This window comes from Rissa tridactyla, chromosome 10 (assembly GCF_028500815.1).
Source record: "Rissa tridactyla isolate bRisTri1 chromosome 10, bRisTri1.patW.cur.20221130, whole genome shotgun sequence".
Classification (NCBI taxonomy): Eukaryota; Metazoa; Chordata; class Aves; order Charadriiformes; family Laridae; genus Rissa; species Rissa tridactyla.
The window spans coordinates 10,326,167-10,350,221 of record NC_071475.1 but is presented as its reverse complement, the minus strand read 5'-3'; the positions used below and the strand labels follow the sequence as shown (position 1 = coordinate 10,350,221).

General features: G+C 41.2%; 1 protein-coding gene across 1 annotated transcript in view; it reads right to left on the bottom strand.

Annotated features, from left to right (window-relative positions):
* Positions 1 to 5,925: 5,925 nt before the first annotated feature.
* Positions 5,926 to 24,055, bottom strand: part of TAFA1 (TAFA chemokine like family member 1) — a 225,784-nt gene continuing 207,654 nt past the window's right edge. The window contains exons 3-4 of the mRNA XM_054216409.1: positions 10,840 to 10,964; positions 5,926 to 5,943 (exon numbers count right to left, since the gene is read on the bottom strand). Coding sequence (XP_054072384.1) covers positions 5,926 to 5,943; positions 10,840 to 10,964 — 143 coding nt within the window. The remainder of the gene's footprint in view (positions 5,944 to 10,839; positions 10,965 to 24,055) is intronic.

Below are 24,055 nucleotides of genomic sequence, written 5' to 3'. Positions count from 1 at the left end.
CTGTTCCAGTGCTCTGTCACCCTCACTGTAAAGAAGTTTTTCCGTGTATTTGAAAGGAACTTCCGATGTTCTAGCTTGTGCCCATTGCCCCTTGTCCTGTCGCTGGGAACCATTGAAAAGAGCCTGGCTCCGTCCTCCTTAAACCCACCCTTTAGGTACTTGTAAACATTAATCAGGTCCCCCCTCAACCTTCTCTTCTCCAGGCTAAAGAGTCCCAGCTCTCTCAGCCTTTCCTCATAAGGGAGGTGCTCCAGTCCCATAATCATCTTGGTTGCCCTTTGCTGGACTCGCTCCAATAGTTCTCTGTCCCCCTTGAACTGGGGAGCCCAAAACTGGACACAGTACTCCAGTTGTGGCCTCACCAGTGCAGAGTAGAGGGGGAGAATGACCTCCCTCGACCTACTGGCCACAGTCTTTCCTATGCAGCCCAGGATGCCATTGGCCTTCTTGGCGACAAGGGCACGCTGCTGGCTCATGGATAATTTGCTGTCTACTAGGACCCCCAGGTCCTTCTCCTCAGAGCTGCTTCCCAGCATATCCACCCCTAACCTGTACTGGTGTTTGGAAGTGGGTCAGTAACCTGATGGTCAAACACGTATAGTATTTCTGGGCATACAAAGTTGACCATATTGCCACATGGTGGGAAAACAAAAATAATCCGACAATAAGTGCTGGATGAAAAGATGTGATACCCAGGCCTGTTATGTGGGAAAGCTCTCTGTATATTTTTGAGACACAGTCAGGAATTAGAGGTACTTGTCAAGCAACAGCAAAAGGTTTTATCAAAGATCTGCCATGTGTGCTCACAGATGATCATTTGTCAAAAACAAAATGATTTTTTTCCCCCATGACTTAGTTACTTCCCTAGTTATTTGTGCTTCTTGTTAGCTGGTTCAGGCACTTCCTCGTGTCAGGGAATGTGTGCTATCTCTGCTTAAAGTGAACTTTTACCTGAAAATTGTTCTATCAGATCGGCAACTCCGAGAAATCCTGACCTCCAAAAGAAGGACTGTTGACTACATCTGTTTCTCATCCCACCAGGATTAAGCACAGCCAATTCTGTGCCTTTTCTCATCTCCGTTCTGCTCTGAAAGGCTCGAAGCAGCTTATGGTCAGGAACCATGAAACCAAACTAGGGCAGGGCTGTGTCCCTGTGGGAGCAGAAGATGTTGGAGTAGGTCCAGTGGTGGTCTTCCATGCATCAGTGGTTTGCAAATCCCAGCTGAAGGGAGTGATTGTCCGCACTTGACTGCAGGCACCCTAATTCTGCTCTCTGTGACCCAGACTAAAAGCCAGGGCCTGCTGTCAGTGAAATTTCACTGATGTGAACCGTAGATGAACCATCTGCGATGATGACCTGAAATCCAGGAGTCCTCAGTTCTACTACCGGCTCTGCTGAAGTTTTTTAGCATAGCCCTGGACAGGTCTCAAATTTTATGAGTCTGTATCCTACCTGCAAAGCAGAGGATTCAGTTTCTTTTCTCCAGAGCAGCATAGTTTTATAAAGTATAAATAGTTGTGAAGTTAAGTGTTTTGACTGTGTGAGCATTCAGAGAAGGAACCATAAATATGTGTCAGGCCTATGATCTGAATTCAAACCGGTGAACTAGAAAAAGCATTGACAGCCTTAAACCAACTGCCCTGTACACACATCTCCTTCTGTCTACCTGAAAGATTATTTGTGGAATGTATTTCTATTTTTCTCTGACAAAAAATAGAATACCAAGCAAAGAAGCATGACCCATTTCTTTGTCAGGCAAGCTCTAAACCCTGCTTACTGGGATGTGACTGAGGTATTGATACAAGAGAAGCTCATTTTAGGCCACAATATTCATCCTGTCACTGAAGAAGAAACAAAGACTGCCACCTTCAGATGAAGTGGATGCACCTTCCAAGCTATGGTATGTTTATCTCTACAACTTCTCTATCATCTGTAATTATATTTGGATCATACAGTGAAACAGAAAAGTGGCAAATGAGGAGAGTTAGGAACATAACTAATCATTTTATAATTGGAAAACATACAAGCAATACACCACTGAAAGTATCTGCAAACCCTGTTAATGGTCGATCAATAGGTCTGATAAAAGCATCACGCATCACAAATTATATCACCTTCAGTAATTTTTCATGGGCCTTTCTCTGTGTAATGCCAGGCTTGGGTGCACATCATGCACTTCATAATTGTTTGCCATAGCAGTGGGCTTTCTCTGTGGGTCTTTTTTCTTCAACTATAGCATGTAGCATATTCAAAGCAATATCAAGTCATACCACACTGAGCTTTTTATTACCAGAGATTTTTGGACAGAAGCACATAATCTAGATTTTCTGAATCAATAGGCAGATGGTAGCTAATTTTTTCTTTTTTTTCAGTATTTTTTTCCAACTTGTACATTCTAGATTTACATAACTTGGTTTCACATATCTGAAGAAGAAACACCGACATAAATCTAAGTTTATCTTTGATGCATTTACAAATATTTTTCTTTTCCCCCCTGACATATCTAGACCTCTGCCAGAAAGCAGGAGCTTTAACTTTCTCTTCTGTTGATGTAAATACCTTTTAACATTGTGCAGAGAATGGCACGACTCACACTTTCTCATGAGGATGTGGGACCCGTTCACTCCACCACTGAAATGAACTGGGCTTCCATTGGCCAAGGTAAGCAGCTCTGACATCTTCCCACTACACACTGTGTTACTGTGCTATCACTGAAATACATGATCATTGTGACTCCAGGCTGGTTGAATTTTTTTATTATTATTTTCACTTTGGTTCACTGAAACAATGAAGGTTAGCTGCATCCGGCTCTTAATTTGACTTCACGTTTTATTAGTCATTATTTTTTGCAAAGGCCTTAATTCCCCTCTAAAACATTTTAATTAAAACAGCAACTTCTCAGTGCCGCACTTCATGAGCAGATTTTTGAAGCAACTTCAAAGAGACGCAGATGTTTGCTGAATTTGGTGTGGTGATATTTGAGGCTGCCTACTGGCAAAGAAAAATTCATAAACATGTCTAAGAAACTTTGCTGTGGTAATGACAACATTTCCTCCTTATATTTTAGCAAGTCTAATATTTCCCAATCTCAACAGGCATATTTCATAGACACAGGCATAAGCATTGTTGTCTGCTCGCAGTGTGAGCCGTGTCAGAGGCACTGCGATGGGGTAGATACCTCTCAACGGTGATACCTCGGGCTTTGGCAAAGAGGTTAATTTGTTGTGTGTGGATCATCTTGCAGAATATCAGTAGGCTGGGAATAAAGAAACCAAAGTTGAATTTCTGCTCAATTTTCCATAGACCTCCAATGTGATTTTGAGTGGCCATTTAGCTTTGTGTGCCTCAGTTCCCACTGTTAAAGAGGTTATAATATACCCTGGCTTTTAATCAACTTATCTCCTGGTGGCAGAGTCTGTCTCCCAGTGCACCAAGGGCTTCCGAGCCCTACAGGGTCCTGGGGTTTTTGAAGCGCTGATCTAGTAAAATGGAGAAATGCTTAGGATTTATTTTGGAGGAGTTTCTCCTTACTTGTGGCAGGTGAGCCTAGAGCTGGTCTGATGATCTCATTTTGGGACCACACCTACCTGTAAGGTAACCAGGCAGGCAGTGGTCCTCTCCGAATTGAGATGATGGCACTAGGGACACATGGCTGTGACAGACTGTATCTAAAACATAGTCTAGGGTCCAGGTATTTTCTGTGGTTTAGGCAGGTGGCTGTGGCCAGAAAATACACGGCCTGTCCAGCTGGGCCACCAGTGACGCTGGTCTCCATCTACAGGACCTACAACTGGTGGTGAGGCTCATGCTTCTATTTAGTCTTTCTGTGCACAGAATAAAAACAATTTTTTTCCCTGGACGCTTTTCACTCTCATATCTTTTTGAAGGGGAAATAACAGAAGTACTTGGAAACAGCACATCCATTTCCACTGTGAGCATCAGGCAAGGACCAGCAGGGAAAGCCTGCATGGAGTATGGCGTGACACGTCATGTAGCTGCTTTAATACACAGTGTAATTACAGTGACAAATTTCTGCCTCTTGAAGCATCAGGGATTGAATGGTTGCCCTGAAGGAGAAAGAAAGTTAGTGGGAGAATTTTGACTAATTCTAAGTCGGGAAGTGCAGCACTTCTGCATTGGATTAAAAGCGATGAGCATGGCCAAAGGGGTCCTGTGAGAGACAGGTAAGCAGGCTGAAAAGAAACTGGAAATATTAAAGAAATGAAGCTCGACTGGATAGAACAAGTTTTACAATTCCCTATTCCTCTTTGATTTGGTAGCATTAGGTGTACCAAAGGGTAGATCGCAAAGACTTATGCGTGACAGCAAGATACTTTTCCACACGAATAAACCCCCTGAAATTAATTGGACTGCTCACAAAAGTGCCTGGGAATGTGAACTAGGCTTGCAGATTTCAGCGCTCAGATTTGATCCTTCTTCAGCAACGCAAGGCCCAGGCTGCATGGTGAACAGCAACAGCTTAGCTACGAGTGTGAATTCAAACCGCTCGCAGCGCGTAGATCGGTGGCTCTGTGGACGCATCCTTGCTGAAGAGCATCTCAGCTCAGCTGAATTCACCTTAGTAAGAAAAAGATTAAAATTAAACTGAAAGAAATTATTCCTGAAACGAGAGCAGGGCTCAGACACAGTTTGCTCACCACAAACTGTTGTGCCTTTGCTGTGCCATGGAATTGCCCAGGTGTATGCTTTTAGCTGCTGCCAAATGAGAATTCTCGATGAGAATTAGCCTGGCCTGCAATGGGGAAAGTCAAATTTAGGTTTTTCTCCCGCGTGTGCTGTGGCATAAGAGCACACGGCCAGGCAGTCCCTTGTGTGAGGGTCTGCCTCAGCATTCGAGCTGTCGACAGAGGCATTCACTTAAGCTGAAATGCTTGTTCACCAATTGCAAATGGGCTCATAAAAAACCAAACCGTATGTAAAAGCCCTCTCGCATGTTGGTCTGGAAAGAAATAGCTTTGTTGTTGTTTCAAAGAACTAGTGAGCCAACAACGCAAAGCTGTGGAGTTGGTTTCTGGGTTTTTACTGTAGTCTCTACGAGCTATACAAAGTCTGAAGACATTGTACGTACAGTACATCTTTAATAAGAAGGGAGCTCACAGTCTACCAAACTCTGCCAAATAAACTTTTAATACATACTGTACTTCACTCAGTAGTTGTCCATCTCTTCTTCATGGAATATCTAACAGCTCTAAAAATATTTTCTTGGAAGAGGATAGAATTATCATTGTTATATATCAATCAAGTATGGTTAATGAAGCAAAGCCAGCATGCTAGTATTGCACAAGGGGAAAAGCCTCCAGAACACAAAGTGGAACAACAAATGCCCTCGAAATTCTGCCGAAGGGAACAGGAAGCTCTGGATGCCACATCGGTAGGATTCGTGTAGCTCTTAGGCGTCCTTGTACCGCAGCAGGTTTGCTTTGCCTCTTCACTGCCACATTTCTCTCTGATACAGGTAGGGATCTTCCAGACCATTACAAAAAAGAAAAAAAAAATTACAGCAGCTGCAGCAAAGTGTGGTACTATTCAATTTCTTGAAGAGTGAGGCTTTTATTTCAAAATATCGTATATTAATATATATATATTTCTATATATATACTTCAACTGGTATAAAGTAAATTGTAGATCCAAATTTATACTGTTGCTTGTACTTCGCAATCTCAGAAACTTTACCAAAGGAACCATTTTCTTCATTTTTATTTTCAGCTGTCAAAAATCAGGGGCATTATTTCCACTGAATACTTTCTTTCACACAGTGAAGCCACTGTTGTTATCTGGTAAACAGTCAAAGTGCAAATAAGAAATCCATTTGGCTTGTAAATGCTGAGATGATTTTAAACTTCCATGACTTTGTCCTCATAAATCAGCAGGGCTTTCACTGTCTCCATGCAGCTGGCATTCTGTTAGGTCCTCGGGTGGATCTGCAGTAAGGAAGTGCGAAAGAGTCAGTTGTATGAAATATGTTATGAGAGGAAAGACAGACCTAGGTTTCGTGGCACTTTGCCCTGCTCATGATATAGCTGAGTTTAAACAGCAATATTTTGGAGGGGTTCTTTTCTCTCGGGGCTGCAGGGATTTCACGATGTGCTCGGGGCAGACCGTGCCTGTAGCTTGGGAGACCCTGGATGTGCATCCGTCACTTGGGCTGGTGGTGCAGGAGATGCCACGACAGCTTTGGGCATGGGGCCATGCTCACCCCAGCCTTCCACCCTCCCCTTCGCAGAGTCTAGTAGCTTCTGCTAGACAAGGACATGCAGACGGACCCATCTTTCAGGTTCATTTGGACCCCTACAAACCCACTTCCCCAAAGAGGGGCAGGATAGCAGTGACTAGCTATAAAATAGACTGGAAACTCTGACCAACTTCACCTAGTCACCTCGGGTGAGATAACACGGCCTGCAACAGACCATAAAACCGTCGCTCTTTATGACTAACACCACAATTGATCTGAGTGAGCGCACTAATGGCTTGGAGAGGAAACACCACCGCCCAGAGGGCTTTTTTTTAGGATGCTGAAATAAGAATGACTGACCAGAAGCAAAAATAGCACTCTCGAGATAAGGCTTTTGTTTCTTTCCCACACTGACACACACAGATCAATGGCACAAGGGGTCCAGCCCTTTGCCAGATGACTAGGTCAGCAATGAAACTCAAATAGACTTGAATATGAACAGGCTCGGGCATTAAATCCAGACTACAAATTATTAGCTAAGCACTAGGTGATATGATGAAATGCAGCAGTAAGTCTTATAGCAAGAGATATTTACTATCTTGTGCTCTACTGCTTTGAACTGACCTCTTAATTACAGGAACTGTTATCAAAAAAATAGAGGGGTTTCTTCAGTGCTCTAAAGAAAAACTTAATCTGGAAATCATCTGACATATTAACCGAGTTGGACAGCTTAAAAAAAGAAAATGAAACTCTGGGTTCATTTACCATTTCCTTCCTTCCCCCAGTTCCCATTTTCTGCTCTCCTGGTTTGCCACTGACGAGTGACCCTGCTGGGTTTTCTCTCTCTGGGATGAATGCATCCCATTCTTGTTTGTACACTGCCTCACGCGTTTGTGCGGTTGGAGTAGGAGCAGGGAATGACAAGTGACCACGGTGCCAAGGGGCCTTGGGCACCTCAGGTCCTATTTGCTGCAGCAAGAGATGACCAGTGGCTGCTAAGAAATGGATGCTCAGCACCATAAAATGGCCTGCATTTCTCTGATGGCAAAACGTAGGGTAAACCAAGTATTGCACTGGAAACTGGGGGGTGGGTGGGCTGTCATGGAGGGTGCAGGCAGTGAAGCTGGAGAGATGCTCCGAGCTGAGCTTCTCTGCTGGTCCCCAAGTGCTCAATGCTTTAATATCTATCCTCCACAGTATCAGCAGAAAAACAGCTTGTTGAAGTATTCAGAGGGCTAGTACATGAACACCAGGTGATATTAGGGTGGATTACGTAAAAAGGGCATTTTGCAGTGCAGCGTGCACATGAGCCCAGGGGGGAGCACCGCGCTCCTCGAGGGCCCTGCAAAGCGCCCACAGGAAGTTGTGTGTAGACGCCAATCCAATGTCAAGAGTTTGTGAGCGACTCCCTTGCTCAGGTGGGAAGTAACAAAACATGGGCTGCATGAAGAGCCATGACTCCATGTGTTTTCAGCAGCTCTGGTTCTTACAGGCATTTATGTGCCCTTGTGGGCACCATCTCCCAGCATCCCAACTGAGACCGTGCTCTTGCATTTCCCCCGGTGTCGCTTGCTCTGTTGAAATGTAGTGAGGGATCTCCAGCCAGGTCCTAGTACAGCTCCAAGAGCCCCAGATTTTTAAGGAAAGCACTGAAACTTACATTCTTAAAAAAAAAAAAAAAAAAGGAGTGAATAGGGATTAAAAAAAGTGTTGAAACTGCTCCAAAAATTGAATTACAAAATGATTTCTTTCCAGTGTTTGTCACCTGCTCTGACCATCAATAGAAAACAAATCGATTTACAGAGGCCGTGAGCTTTATATCTTTGGCTTTAACAACTTAATTAGTGAGCTATGCTAAAGGACTAAACACAGGAATAACTGCATGAAAAGGAAGGAATGGAGGATGTGCTGGTAAAGCTTTCACTGGATCTGTTGTCTACCTTCTGACACTAATCAGTGTTAATCACATCCGAGAACCAACCACAAAGTAATATACGACACTGTAAAATTACATATATTGTGTATATATACGTGTGTGTGTGTGTGTGTATATATATATATACACACATTCACACATGCTTATCTGTGATTTACTGTGGGCCTTGAAGAATATACTAATAGATATTTTAATCCTGGGAATCATAAATGTGAATATTTCCCTTGTCAGGACAGCAGCTGCCCAATGTAAATGTATTTAGTGTAAGGAAGAGGCTTCATGAAAACAGTTTACAGCCCATGCTGACTTGTTCTAACTTTCTGGCTAATCACCACAGAACTATCTAGGATGTTGACTGATTTGTCTTGTTTCTTCTGCTTTCTTAACTTCCTTAACTACATAAATTAGACACACATGGCCCAATCTTGCAGCCCGGACTGGGGTCAGTACAGATTATAGTGTAATCTCTTTCTCTGATGCCATCTGAAATGACAAAACAAAGAAAAAAAATGCCTGTTTCAGGATCTGATTGCTTCTATTCTTTTATATTTATGTTGCTAGACTTGATGCAGCGGTACGGATTCAAGCAAAGTTTCAGAGATTCTGAAGCAGAATTTTTGCTTAGATAATGCAAGAGACGGTTGCTAAACACATCTTGTCATGTTGCCTTTGTCAGTTGGGTTCCTTAATGATATTCTAAAGCAACAAAGCAAAATTCTACTGGAAGCAGCACCATAAGGTACTCCCCTCACAAGCTAATTAAAATAATTCCTGTGGGTAAATGAAGAAATATTTTTTCAGTTATGAGCACTCACTCTGTAAGTATTTAATTTAAATGAAATACAATAATGCATACTGAATAGATTGGACCATGCATCTGCATATTAATGAAGCTGCTAAATTTCTAGCAATCACTTCTAGATGGAGGCTATCGCCTAAAACTAGTTTATATGATGAGGGTTGGGGGAGTTAAGAGCAGGACAATTTCACAGAAAAAAGCAAATGCAATTCCTAAATTATATAATTTGCAGACAGACTGCAGAAGTACTGAATTATTGTAATTTAACAAAAGTATAACATTCTTTTTCATGTTGCTTATTGCTTCTTTAATATCACTTTCTTCCATTTTAAATCCCTAATTCAGTGAGAGAAAAATGTTGCCTCACTGAAAAGGGCAAGTAGTAAGTTTGGGTGTTGCTTGTTTTTTTTTTTTTCAATCGCACTGCAAGGCACACTTGGGAGGGCACAATCTTCCCGTGGTGGTTCAGTTGTGAGCACAGAGTGGTTTGCAGCAACAACGACATTCCAAGAAGAAACTGTGCCAAGGAATCACAGTTTCCAATGTACTTTCTGCTTTGCTCTGGGAGATGGCAAAGAGGTAATATGCATCCCGTTTTCAGAGGCCACTTACTGCCTTCTGCAAAGAAAACCTCCTCTGATAATCCGTATCCTGGTAATTTGATGTGGCGGTGAGATTAGCCGTGGCAGAAGGCACCTTTCAAGGAACTAGAGTTGCAGCACAAATCATTCATCCTTGGGTAAGTCATATGCAGGGAAAGAAAAGAATTCAGAAGGCATGGGGATCAGCTGGGGTAAAACCTCCTCCTACAACAAAAGGCCTAGAAGGCATAAAAAATGACTAGTTTTAGGATTGTAGAAAAAGGAAGAAGTCAGGAAATCGTAACACTAGATTTAGGATTGTAGAAAAAGGAAGAAGTCAGGAAATCATAACACTGAGCTTCACGTTCCTGTGTGAATTAGTAGTTGTGTATGAGTATGTAGAACTTCTTCGTAACCACAGAAAAATTCTTGAAAATTTGCTTTTTTTCATTTAGCAGGTTTCAAAAGTTATTTTCCACTTCATTGAAAAGCGAAATTTATTCATTTATAAAAAAAAATAATATCTTGGCAACCATGTAATTTTCTTGGAAAAATATTCAATTGCGGTGTGAAAATATTTTAATTAAAAATTGCTGAATAGAGGTATAGGTGGCAGTTTTAAGAAAATGGTTGTGAAAAAATTGCACAATGCAAAAGTAAAGCTAGAATCTATTTTGGAAAAACACTTTTTTCTCCAAAGGTAATCTCATAATAGGAGAAGTTTAGCCAGCTCATTCACGCTTGCTCTCTTTGCAGCTGTATCTCCGCATTTTCCTAGAAATATACGGTGAAAATTGTTGGCCTATGTTACCTGAATCTTCAGCATCTCAAGAGTATGTCACTAATGGGCGCACGGGGCTAGAGCTACTCTGAAGTAAGACCTGAAATGCAGATTTGAGTCCTCAACATCGTTTCATGCTACTAAACACCTGCACAGCTGCTGGTACAGATGTGGCCTGGAACAGCCAAGGAATGGATATGGGATCCAGCAGATCCCTTCGGTCTAATGTTCTTCCCTTTTGCCACCAGAAAGGGACCCAGTGATGTGCACTAGCTTTTTTCCTGAGGTGACAATGTCTGTAAGAAAGTGACCTGGCGATTCAGCAGCTCCAAGCTGCTGGCTATCAAGCCTGGACTCAGCTGACCAGCCTGAATCCATGCAAATTTTCACTGAATTTCACCCAACCAGAAGAACTGGGTGGCTGAGGAGGTATGCAGTGATCTTTAAGACTTTTACAGTAGGCATGATGATGGAAAAGATATGTATGAGCAATTATTAGTGACTCCCTTTCCTATTAATACCTCCTAGGTATAGGCAGAAAGACTTACTCTGGTGGTCTTGATTTTATTGCCAGTTGCACACATCCATCCAGAATTATCAGGCAATGTCTTACATTCCTCTCCTTCTAGGCAGGGCTCCATCTCACACCACCATTTCCCAATCACTATTGAAGCTAAAAGAGAAAAGACAATGTTTACAACTATGTTATAATGAAAAATCTAATAATATCTCAAGGGTCTAACACTGCATTTAAGAGGCAGTGTCCCTTCTAAACCCTTCAATTGAAATGTCGTTGCAAGGATTCCACATTTAATTACTTGGTTTGCATCCTATATTCTCTAAGACAGTGCACTGCTTGCCGTAGCTTCCTTATACGCGAGATCTGCTCTGCTATCATGCTGGGACTGCGGGGAATGCCGTGATGACAGCAACGCTTCTCCAGACCAAAGGACCATCCACGCCAACAGCCTGTCTCTGAGAGTGGCCAATCCGATCGTTATGGACATATGTAAGAACAAGGCAAGTCAAAAGAGATCTTCCCCAGAATATTCTTCAGGTCTCCAGGACTTGTGGCTCAGGGTACTCCAGAATAAACGGTGTCTGCTTTGCTTTCAGTACCTACAGCTGCCTTTTTCTTCCACAAATGTCTGCAGAATTCTCATGCAGAATCCACGTAGACTTTTAGCTTTCACAGTATCCCATGGCAGAGAGCATCACAACTAGAAATAGAAGGTAAGGTAATACTGAACAGCACCAGAAGTTCAGTTTGTTGAAACATGATTATGAATTTTATAGCAACCATATTATCTCTAGCAGTAACTTTTAATTTCCAAATATTTAACGTTGTAAATAATGACAGAGTTTGGATCTTGTTGTTTGAATTTAATTGGCACATATGTTTACAACCTTGAGTGTACCTTAATGAAGTTTCTTGCCTGGGAATTGGTATCTGTCTATAACTTTAACTGTATCTTAATGACATTTTTTGTCTGGGGATTTTGATAAACTTTAGCTAACCTTGCAAACTGTGACTAGTCGGTGCATGAGTGGCTCTCTCTGTGGTTTGTTTTCCCTGGCAAGAATTAATTTCATGGTTGCACTCAGGAAGCCTAACTGTCAAAGCTTCTCACACTGGCTCCAAGAGAGATGCTTAACCCTTTCGTATCTCCCCACATAGCTGCAGCAAGCCCATAAAATACATTTGAAGCAGCAGACTACCTTTCTATCACACCATTCAGCTATGGAAAATGCCCTGTTGTGCATGCAACATTTCAGAGTTTATAATTAAAGTCGTGATTTATTTTTTATCTACTTGTAATCTGTTTATGCTCACAAAGTCCTAAGGAAACACCTAAAGATGTATCTGCAGCTGCTACTAATGTCCATTACCTTAATTCACAGATACACAGATGAAGTCCTTTTTTTTTTTAATCTCTAACATATGAACAACCCACACTGTGGCACCAGAGCAGGAGACTGTAGAAGAAAGAAACTCAACAAGGCAAAATGGAGGGACTCCAGCACTTCCATTTGAACTGCACTCTCATTTTCAGGTTAGGAGAGGTGGGCATGAGCCAAAGTTATGTATCATCAGCATTATCTACAGGAGTTATACCCATCACGTTGTCTCAGCAGACCTCCTGTCATCCCACCTAGGCAGCTGACTTCATTGCTCCAATCCTAATTTACTAGGAGTGGTTCCCCTTTTGATCTTAGTTCTGAAAGGAAAACTAACTTTTCGTAAGCCTCTTCCAATTTAGCATGTTGTTTTCCATTGTGGTCCCTGAAAAATGAGCCTCTGAGGGGCCAGCCCTCAGCCACTTTGTCTGGCAGTCTCACATAATTCCCTCTCCTTAACGTTGCCCTCACTTTCTGATCCAGCTGCTTCTGCTTCAGACTAACAAACAGCACACACACAGGTGGAGGCATGTAGGTGTGTAATACTATAAATGTGTATTTACAAATGGGAGACTTACGTACACATGCTTACACCCAAACTAAGTCAAATACTGTATTATTTAGGTAAGAATGTAACAGAGAGAAATAACTTAGTTTGGTTAAACAAACATGAAAATATGTCACAGGCCCAGAAAGGAAACTGTTTTTTATGTAAGTTGGTAGTAAACTCTGGGAAATAAAAATGGTAAATATGGAGTGGGAAATTCTGTAAAGAAGGTCAAGGCATTAAATTTCAATTTTGTTTCATTTAAAGTGCAATTAAGATGTCCTTCAGAAAGGTGAGATCGTTGTTCCTCAGATAAGCCGGATAAACCAGCCTCCGCTGCTTGTTGGTGTACAAGGTTGATCTGAATGGCATATGGTCAAGATATCTGGTGGGCCATGCTGGAGTGCACCCAAGTATAGCCCACCTTAGTGAAAAATAAACCAGAATGAGAAGCAATACTTCTGGGCCAGCTAATTAACTCTAATGGGAAGCTCCTGCAACTCAGAAGTCCAAGTGAGTATCACTAAAATAGGCGTTCACTTGGTATGTGATTATACCAGCAGACTTGCTGAATAACTGTCCCTATAGGGAGATGGTTTTCACCCGCTGAGTTTTCTTGAAACACAGGGAGAAAAACCTTGAGTTTGAAAACTCCTTTGGTCTGGAAGAAGAGTTGAGTGAATTGGAGCAAGTAAGCTTAGAACAGAACAGAACAGAATAGAATAGAATAGTAGTTGGAAGGGATCTACAATGATCATCTAGCTCTCTGTGTTGTCTTTCCTATTCCTTCTCACAGCTTATACCTCATTTTTATCATGTAATTTATGTTTTCTCCATACGTATAAAAAAACCCCCTTTACACCTGTGCTTGCAAGGCAGTTTAGTGATGCTATTCACACATCATTTTCAGGAGGGTATCATTAATGCTGCTAACAGTGGAGAAAAGAAGTATCTCTCTTTGCAATGCATGAAAAGGCACATGAGGGCTGAATCTGCACTCTAATAATAGATTGTGCAGTGGGCAAACTGAAAAACCGTATCCTGCTAAATACTGGCCTTCACAGCAATCATCAGAACAGAGCATCCTCAGAGTACGTGAGGAGAATCCTGCTAGATGGAATCAAAAGCCATGATCATAATTATTTACTAGTAGCAGTGCTGTAGCATTAAATTACCATGGAGAAGGATCCTATGGTGCAAGGTACTAAAACCCACAAAACTGAACGCCCTGGCCTAGGGAGTTGACAATGTAAAACAGAGACAGGAGATGAATACAGACTGAGAGACGGAATGGAGAAGCAATGCTGTTCATAGCAATTAAAATGATTTAACTGCTTAGTAATGCTGTTAAACACAGCCCAAGTATTCGCGCATTGACCTTGAAAAATAATCGAATGCAAAGTCAGTGCTGAACCCTAATGTCAACTGATTCATGTAATACTGTGCAGATGTTAGTATATATATATATATGTACATTAATTTGTGATCAAAGTGCAGTTGCAATCACAGGGTAGCCCGCCCACCCACAGGTCCACCAGTGAGCACCCTCACCTGTCCCTACCCACCATAGCTGGGCTGGAGACAAGGCTTCTTTCATAAAGGGGGAAACTAGGGCCATTTGCAGATGAAAAGTTCCTATTTGTCTCTAATATGTAAGTGGGCAAAATCCTTTTGTAAGTCTGAAGCACTACAAAGCTCGCTGTAGTCTAGTCCTCACCACCACGCTGTGGTAGAGGTGTCCAGAGCCCAATGAAAATTATTTCCTTTGAGTCTTGTGTTTATAGGTTCTCTCTTCTATTAAGAGCCTTTTAATCTTTAGGACCAGTTGTCCTTCTTGGGCACTGCTGATCCTTTGAGGTCTACTTGATTTCAAAGTTTTACACCTCCAGCTCTGTTCAAAGAGGCAGGAAAAAGCCTTAAAATGGATCACAGTTTGCTGCGTTTGAGATTAGGTACACCTGTAGGGGGAGGGGTGGAGGGACCGAAAAAGCTTCCCTGGGAAATACAATTCAGCTTCTCTACATTTAGGTTATGTCACTCTGAGATTCTGAGATGTGCCGAAGCAGTCGTGTGAGAGACAGAATTGTTCAAGTTAAGATGCTTTCCCTCGGGGCGGTGTGTGTTCAAGATCTCCCAGATCCCGAAGAACCTGAGCATCTCGGTGACCCGAACTGCTAATTCTGGATACGAATTACAGACTCCCGTTAGTCACCAGGTATCCCAGGCTGTGAGCGCTCACATCACGCTGAATTAGATGCCTGTAACGTTTTGGAGTGGTTTTCGTTGTGCACTTCTCACTGTCTAGGGAATACATGAAGCATAGAGATTTCATGCAAGGCTGATTTGACTGAGACAGATACCCTCAGCCATGGGGGGGAAAAAAAAAAGATATAAAAGAGGCTTGGCTGCTCCTGCCTTGTCTGTGTTTTGTTTTGGTTTGGGTTTTTTTACCCACCTCCTGCTAGGGTAAATAAGGGATTGCTAATATCTGAGTTCTTTTCAAGAAAATGCCTCTTTTATAAGAATATTAAACTCTAATCATATAACTAATGGAGCAACTTTCTTCAAAAAATTATTGAGATTTTTTTTTCCAGTCCAGTTCACACTGGGGTTTTTTTTTTAGTCTTTGTTTGCAAAGCTATAGAAAATTTTTGATCAAAATATTTAACTTCTGATGTATTTAGTCTGCATGGATTAACAGACAAAAAACCATTTGGTTGGAATGGCATTTGCTAATCGTGTACCAAACAGAGAAATAAACTACAGAGAAAAGATCTGGCAATCAGACTGCATACAGGGAAAGAGCAAGAGAATAGCTTATGTTTGCTAGTGTTTACACAATTCTATTGCATTTTAAAATGAATTTGTTCCCAAATATAATGCCCAGATCTTAGGTGGCTGCAGGGAACTTCCAGCCTAGACTGACTTCAATGGCCTTCAGCCTGCAAGTAGTGACCGCGTTTTGACTTGTTCTTGTGCACCATCTGGAGCACAGAGGTTTGGTGCAGGCAGAGAGCTGGCTGGGGACGCTTCCCCCTTGAATTTCCGTAACAAATTACTCTATTACGGGATCCCAGTAAAAATGCACCGAACACCTTCAAATATCTGCACCTAAACTGAGATCAAATCCACATGGCAACACCAACCATTCCATCATCTTTCTCTCGAATCAAGCAACAGTTGGAAAAAACTACACAATCCATTTGATTAAAACTTCCTTACTTCTTGAAAGTCCCCAACTTGTCGAGTTTCACATTTCTCAGTCTTCAAGTTCTTGCATTAAACTGCAGCTACTCAGTCATTCAAAGCAGTGACTAACTGCCCCCGTACGGGTGATTATCAGGACGTGGGCAGAGGGTGGTCTGGCAGAACACGTGCACACAAGCCCAGAAACTCGCAGGCACTTGCTGGTGTCACGTTTGCTACTCCAGTGTGTATGAAAAAACGCAAAGACTTTTTTTGCAGATAGAATTCTCCTTTAACTTTTCTGCATTTGTATCTAGGAAACTGCATTAACAACATGACAAACCGTATATGACAATAAGTATAAAGGCATTATATTTTACAATGTAACAATATGACAATACTCACAGCCCAATATATATCTTTAATTCATGTTTATGGAAGACCCTGAAATACGAAAACAGAGCAAAGCATCATCATGCATTTTTCAACAGTTTAGAGGGAACATGCTATGTATTAAAATGTTCCAAGATTGCTTCTGCATTTGCCATTATAAAGCCGCTGCAGCTATCTCTTTTTGCTTGTGATAAAGTGTACACATTTTGTTTATATAGAAATAGAATACAAAGGGGTAGAGATATTAGATTGCGCTTCCTCCTGATCATAGGTATCATGTTACTCCAAGGAATAAGAAACAGAGTTCATTTTCAATACCAGCATGGCACTCGTTGCAGGATGGGAAAGTTTTTACTGTAAGTATAAAGCATTCCATTTTAATCTAGTTTCCGCCAGAGAAGATTGATATAAATAAAATTTAAATAGAGAACACATTTCACAGATGCCAGCAGTGAAAAAGACTTTGTCAGCTTAATGAAAAGATATCAATTTTCTCCACTTTATTCAATAAATTGTGAGTCATTTTCTAAATGGATTAGATTAAAGGAAAGTTCAAGCTCCCTGCGAGAGACTCTTGCACTGATGGAGACTTTTGGCAATGGGAATAGCACAGAGGTAGGTAAAATCTTTCAGGCCGTTTTGTTTCTTAAAAAAAACTGCTATAAACTAGAACAGGAGAATCTGTAACCCTGAGCTCACCTATTCCTTATAAAACAAAATCTCAGAAAATTGAATGAGACATGTAGTTTCTCTTACTTTATGGGGATGTCATGGGGCGCAGAATGAATTACAGGGGTAGGAACACACTTTCTAGGAGGATGAAAAAACTGGAGTGAAAGAACGTGTCATCTGAAGGGTTATGTATTTCACAAACAGGCTGAGATACTATTTACTCTGGGAGTTGTAAAGCAGTAGTCTGATAAGTTAAAGAATAGAAATCCGAAACAAAAGATTTCAGGTTGAATAATGCTGTCTAGGAGAAATACATGATGCTTCCTACAGGGAGTCCGTCCAACTATCTGCTTTAATTCCATCTTGCTCAATTTTAGAAGCATCAATCTAATGCTCAGGCAGTGTAATACTTTGCAGACTTTGATAACAGACCTCTCATAACCCTGGGAAAACTGACATTCCTCCAGTTTAAAATACAAGCACAGTGCAATCAGTCTGGCAAGTGATGTCTCCTATCTCCTAGTTGCCTCAGATCCAGTCTTGCTGAGTTAATTTAATATTTTTTAATTGTAGTAAACATTAAAAAGAGATCATCATATTAATTTTTTTTTTCTTTTAGAGCTTTCTGATCTTTGCAATATTCTCCAGGTTTTTGAACAATGTTTTATTCACTGGCAGAAACTTTAGAAAGAATTTAAGGTTTTTGTAATTTTTTTATCCAGAATTCTTGATTTTTCATTGCAATATATTCAGTGGCCAGAGTGGGATACTTTTAAGAGTGTAATACGTGTCTGAACAACCCTATTGGCTGCACTAAAATATACCCATAAAATATGAAAGGGGAAATTAGACACAAAGAATCCATGAAGAATTTCCATTTAAGGGCTGCATAAATCAGCAAAAAGGGTGCTAATTCAACAGCGTGAGAAGACTCACCAGTGAAAAAACACTTACATTGCCATTTTCTAACAGTTGGCATACTGTTAGGTAAATTGGAATAAATGGCACAAGCATGTTGTATACTTCCCTCATAACGATATGACTAATGGAGATGGTGTTGGCTAATGGCCTGGGAACCAGAAACTCCTGAGGCTCGTTTAATCCCAGCTCTGCTTCTGACTTTCTCTATTACTGCAGGTAAATCATCTTCTTGCTAAACCAATTTTCTATTTGTAACTTTATTTACTTAAGAGGATGAGTTATTTTTTGCATTGTTTCCTTGTATGTTCCCCTCTGTCTTTACTGACCTGCTGAGCTCCAACACTGTATTGCAGCAATTTGGGACTGACCTTTTTTCTGCGTTTGTACAACTAGAAGAACGGTGTCTTAGCCTGAGCCTGGGTTTCCTAGGTTTACGACAATAAATAATAACATTAAAATTATATGAAGTCTGTGCGCTGCCAGAAGGTTTTTAAGCTCATGCCTGACTTTCAGCTGAATAGACATGGTCTGTTAAAGAGCAGATTTCATATAAAATAGCTTAGATCTTGCAAAGGAATTTCTAGCCCTCAATGCTGTTCAGCCTGGGAGGGTCATACGCTGCAGCTTTGTCGTTTTTCCATGGCCCCCTCTTTGCACTTGTGGAAACAAACGTTGCTCAGACATATGGCTGAGGGGCATCCATAACTGAAGTAGGACCACGATTTCTCATGGGTGGCACCTTCATGGTGAGTGAACGTGCATCTTCACCTCCATGAGTGCACCAAAATGACAGAACTCAAGTCCTCTGAGTACTTATGAAGTGTATACTGCTGTTCAGGGGTAAAAAACTCTTTATTGTTAGCTAGGTACACAGATGTAAACACCCAGATTTTAAGGAGAACTCGTAGGATTTGCATATTTATCTTCTGAGTTGGGTAGATCTCAGAAATCTCAGCAGCACCCAGTACAGGCCAATGGAAAGCAATCAAGGTTTTTCTTGGTCCCTAGAGTTCAACTTGTGAGATCTTTCTGAAGTCTCAGATTTTAAGGAAATAAAAAATGGAGCCACCAGAAGCTGTCAGGCTCGGAGGCCAGCAGGTTGTAGCACTCCTTCCCAGAGGTGTCAGCAGGTCCCAGGTCAGCCAAATTGTGCTTGGCAGCTGGCTCTCCCCCCTGTACGGTTCTTAGTTGCTAATACCGTACTTGAAAGGCATCGTTAGCTTTTTTAATTATTCCACATTGCACTGAGCTCAGACATGACCAATGCTTCAGGTTTTTTTCTCTGAAAGTTATGGATCGCAGTTGATATTATAACTGAACCTCCACTGCATTATCTGCCTGGAAACTTGATTTCTACAATGCAAGGCAGCGCAAGCCCCGGCAAAACAGGTTTTTGCAGATATCTGTGGCAGCAGGAAAGGACGTGAAATGATAAATAAACCATGTATGATAAACTTGTCTCCCCGAAAGCACATAGTTTATTCTATGACCTTCCAGAGTGCTAGGACACAGCCTTGCATTTTTTTTTCTTGGAAATTCTTGAATTCACGCACAGCATCATGCATCTAAGGCACGTGCTGAGCCGCCCGCCTTTATTTATAATGGTATGCGATTGAGTTTATTGGTGTTTGACATAACCTCGCTGCAAAGACAGTGGGTCATTTGAGAGCAACCTGCTGACACTAATAAGTGCTAATGAGACTAATGAAAACACGAAATGGTCACATGCAGGGAGCTGAAATGAATGCAGGTGACTGAGGATCCCTTCCCAAACCGTAGGGGGAAAATCGCTCTCTGGTAGGGTAGGGAGACCCATTGCTGCTGAAGTTTGGAACTGAATCCGTCCCTCGCTGCAGAACAAAGCTGAGAGCAGCCTGATAAAATATTTGTCCAGCGTAGCAGTGTTATTTACACCCTATTTGAACTGCTTCTAGACAGCCTAGTGAAAGCTTAATCTTATTGTTATATATTTAATGAAATGCCAATGAAGTGCAGCATAATTATACATTTTTGGAAGGACAATAGCAAGCTGCTTATAAATATTCACACACATGTTTCAGGCCAGGGTTGAGGACTGGTGTGCCATCAAAGAAGAAAAATGTCTCCATGCAACGTTAATTTTTCATTAATAATAATTCATTAATAAAGTAAATGAATGAGTTGAAATGCAGAGAGAGAAGAGCCAGGCTGTGAGATGAGGATACCGGAGGTACACAGGGGTTTCTGGGTGGCCTTGCAATGCTATTCCTCCCGTGGCTGCGGGGACCCTAAGTCATTCATATATATATATATATATATATATATATATATATATAAAAATACATATGATGAGCTGCTGTGGTCCTGATGCTGCTGTGGAGATGTTTGCTCACACAACCAGTATTGCTGGGAAATGACTGTGTTGAACCAAAGATATAATTGCTATGTCTCCGTCCCTCACGATGGTGGAAGTGAGCACCCAAGAGGAACAATTATTGCCTGTTTTTGCATTAGAAACCAATGATCCGTGTTTAGGGTCTGATCCAAGAGTTACTGAAGAAACAGGAAAAAAAATCCTCCTTAGTTTTTGCAGGCTTTGGACCAAATCTGGTGTCTGTAAAAGTTGCCGTTTGCTCAGACGTGGATCCCCCGCGCCGCAGGAGGCTGGGTTTAGCGAGGTGGAAGGGAAAAGCTGCAAGATGGGCTCTGAAGGGTGAAAGTCTGACAAAATTTTGACTGAATGAGGTGCCAGAAACACAGCTTAGCAGCAAAGCACTCTATGAAAGAACACTGAAAATGAATAAATTATATAACTGTAATGTATTTATAAGGCATAACAAAGCATGCATAATATATTGGATAGTTATCCGTTATGAAATTAAGATCTGGTGTGCTGCTTGGGTATAAATTGTGTAGTGTGTCTCTCTTGTTGTTTCCAGTCCACCGAGAAGATTTCTGTAAACAAATAAATAAGGAAAATTCTTCTATTGAATATTTAGAAATTAATAACACATAATACGATTATGTGTTATTGGTCAGTGAAAAACACCTTTTTTTTTAAGCTTTGTATATGTTTTTCCAGAATTATTATTTTCTTAAATGCAAGCTATTACATTGTTGCTGTTTGGGGTTTTGGTTTGTTTTTTTTTTTCCTGTGAAAATTACAAAATTCTCTGTGCTTTAAAGGCCTAAAGCTGAATCTCTACGTTTAGAAAGTGTGGAACTATGTGGTTGGGGTTCCAAGTGTCTCTCTGTAATGGTGAGGGCTGTCAGGTGGGGTACCTGCTGCCGAAGAAAGCATGTGAGGACAGGAGAAGTTGCAAAAGAACTGAAAGGACAACAATCAGAGATCGGTGTGAGTAGTAAAAGGATGATGTTTCTCCTAAAATCTGTCTATCAAGGAATTTTTGGAAAAAGAGACTGCTAAGAGGTGTGACGTGCATGAAGCCATCTGCTATTTTCCCTTAAAACAGACGAGAATAGGATAATAATCAGAGCTGGAAAATTCCTGAATCAAAACACTCCATAATTTTGAGCTCGTTATAAGAATCTAATGTCTTAAAAGGGTCTGCACGTCACCGCTGGTCTGAGCTTCTGCCTGGGTTGAGTGGTAGGGCCAGATTCAGCAATACGTTGAGGTGTCTGATCAAATACGGATTTCAGCCATCACTTTCGTGAGTCAGGTTTGCAATTTTATTGGAGAAGCCTTGCTTGAGGTATCACCCTTTCAGACAGGCCAACCCCCTGTGAAGATGGCTTGGGGTGCGAGCAGCTGTTTGCTGGCATTGTCACGGTGGCAGGACATGGCTTTGGAGGGACCTTCTTGTTCTCCTTAGTCCCACCAGTGTAAGAACCTGCTGGTGCAGCCATCCTTATGTCCAAAACACCCACCATCTCATGTCTTTGTCCTGTCTAGTAGAGTAAAGCTGCCTAACTGGTTCATGGCTGGTGACTAAAACACCTCTCAAGTAGCTGAAGTTCATCTGTGCTTGACCTAACATCTCATAATACCTTCCTGGTACATTCTCTTTCCCCAAAAATTTTCTGCCTGTCCTGCAACCTAATAAAATATGCACAAATCTATTATCCAACATGCAGAAGAACTGCAGCCTTCATTAATCGCCTGTTAGCATGTGGCTATTTGATTTTCAGAGCAAAGTGACGTGGGTCAAAGCCCTGACGAGTGTAACCACGGATGACCCAGGGTGCTCTGGGAAAGGATGGGAGCAGCACTTTGCTGTTGTCTGCACCCACCAGCTATTTTCAGACCATATCATCTACAGAAACACGCTTATGGCGGACTGGCTTACAGCCCGTGGAGCGTTACTTAAAGCCCCATCAACAAACAAACTCACGCTGCCAACTAGGGTCAGGCGCCCTGTGCTCCCCTCATAGGGATAACTGAATTTGAAATGATAAACTAAGGCAGGTTTTATTGTCCTAATGATGGTACTATGAACTCCCACGTGGTGCGTCACTTTATGCACGGTGCTACCAAAAGCAGAGCTTGCAAAAGTCTTTCAGAGGTAGTTTCGTTAACTTGCAATTATCTGTGTGGCGAAGAGACGGTACGGTCCAAATTCCATGAATTGGCGATTGCTGTGGTATAAAAAATACACCTATAGAGCACTTAAATCTACGGTCCAGCTATCAAAATTTATCTCAGAAGGGCACAGCTTAAAATCTGTGTGGCGGAAGCTGTTTTCAAAGGTTAAGGTAAATGAGCCAACTGCCACTCCACAAGGTAATTACTGATTTATTAAAATTGTTGTATTAATCCAAATCTCTTTGTTCTGTGATGTAAGACAAGTCTAATCTTGTTTTAAAGATTAAAGGAACATTTGTTTTTTTGTAAACAAATCCCTAGCCACTATTACAAACCACATCATGCATAATCTTGACATGATAGATTTTGAGATATTTCAGTGCAACAATGCCAGCACAATCGGAACAAGAACTGCGAGACTGAACAAAAATTGATGAATTGAGCACACGATACTTTGTATCTCATAACATAGCTTAATTACTGCTTCAATATGCATGGAATAAGAGAAGTAACTCAATTATAAAAGCTTATCAGCAAGACTTAAAAAGAGTGAAATTCATGACTGGATATTAAACTGACCTTAACTGACAAGCTTTTCTTTGAAATTATGTTTTCCTTCAGTGCTCATAATGCTTATTTACTCTGCAACGTTTTACAGAGCTGAGAAGTCTGTTAATGGGCACTTGAAATTTCATGGCTGTGTTGGTATTGGCACAGCTCATGTCTCTTTGCCTCCATTCAATTTAACTCCAAGTTCTATTATTTTAAAAGACGAAAATTCACTACCATTTACAGTGGGTTTTTTTTGGGTTAGTTTTGGGTTTTTTGGTTTGTTTGGTTTTGGTTTTTTTTGTTTTTTTTTTTTTTTTTTTTTTTACCTTGGAAGAGTCCCTGGATTGCACTTCTAGGTAAGTCTTTGCTATAAACAATTTATATGATGACCTTACTCGGTTGTCCTTAGAGTGAATAATCCTGAATTTATACAGGGATCATTATATCCTACGTAATGCACAAGATGTGCTCTTGAAAAAAATAACCAGATGGAAGGAGCTGTGAGTCTTAGACTCCAGATACTCCAGGAATCTCGTGCACACTCCGGTCAGATGATTCTTAGCTATGAAGCCGTAAGCTCTGTTCTCATCACTACAAATAGGAGTTTAACATTTTATTTTTCACAAACATCTGTCCTTGTTCTACTTGATCTCATTAATGTTCATACAAAATGAATGTAAACGGAGCCTGAGCATGCCCGGTGCAAGTTCTTTTACAGATCTGGGCATGAATTAGCGTTAAATGCTTTGCAGAATATCATCAGCTCTGCCAGTTGCAAAATGTGTGCAAGCAGAAGCCCTCCAAAGATGAATAGCTGAACAAAGGTACTGAGAATTGCTATAGTTACCAGCAGACCCACAAGGAAGTTGTTTTAGATGAAATTTTATAATACTCTTTGTTAAAGATGAACACTTTAAAGAAAGCACTTTAAAACAGCACAAGGCTGAAATAGCTGGGTTTTCTTTCTAAACAGTCACCTGCACAAATACTTTAAAGTAGATCAAATACGAAAGATAATTGGCTAGTGAAGCCCCTAAATCTGGGCATTACGTTGCAGTCCCCAGGCTAG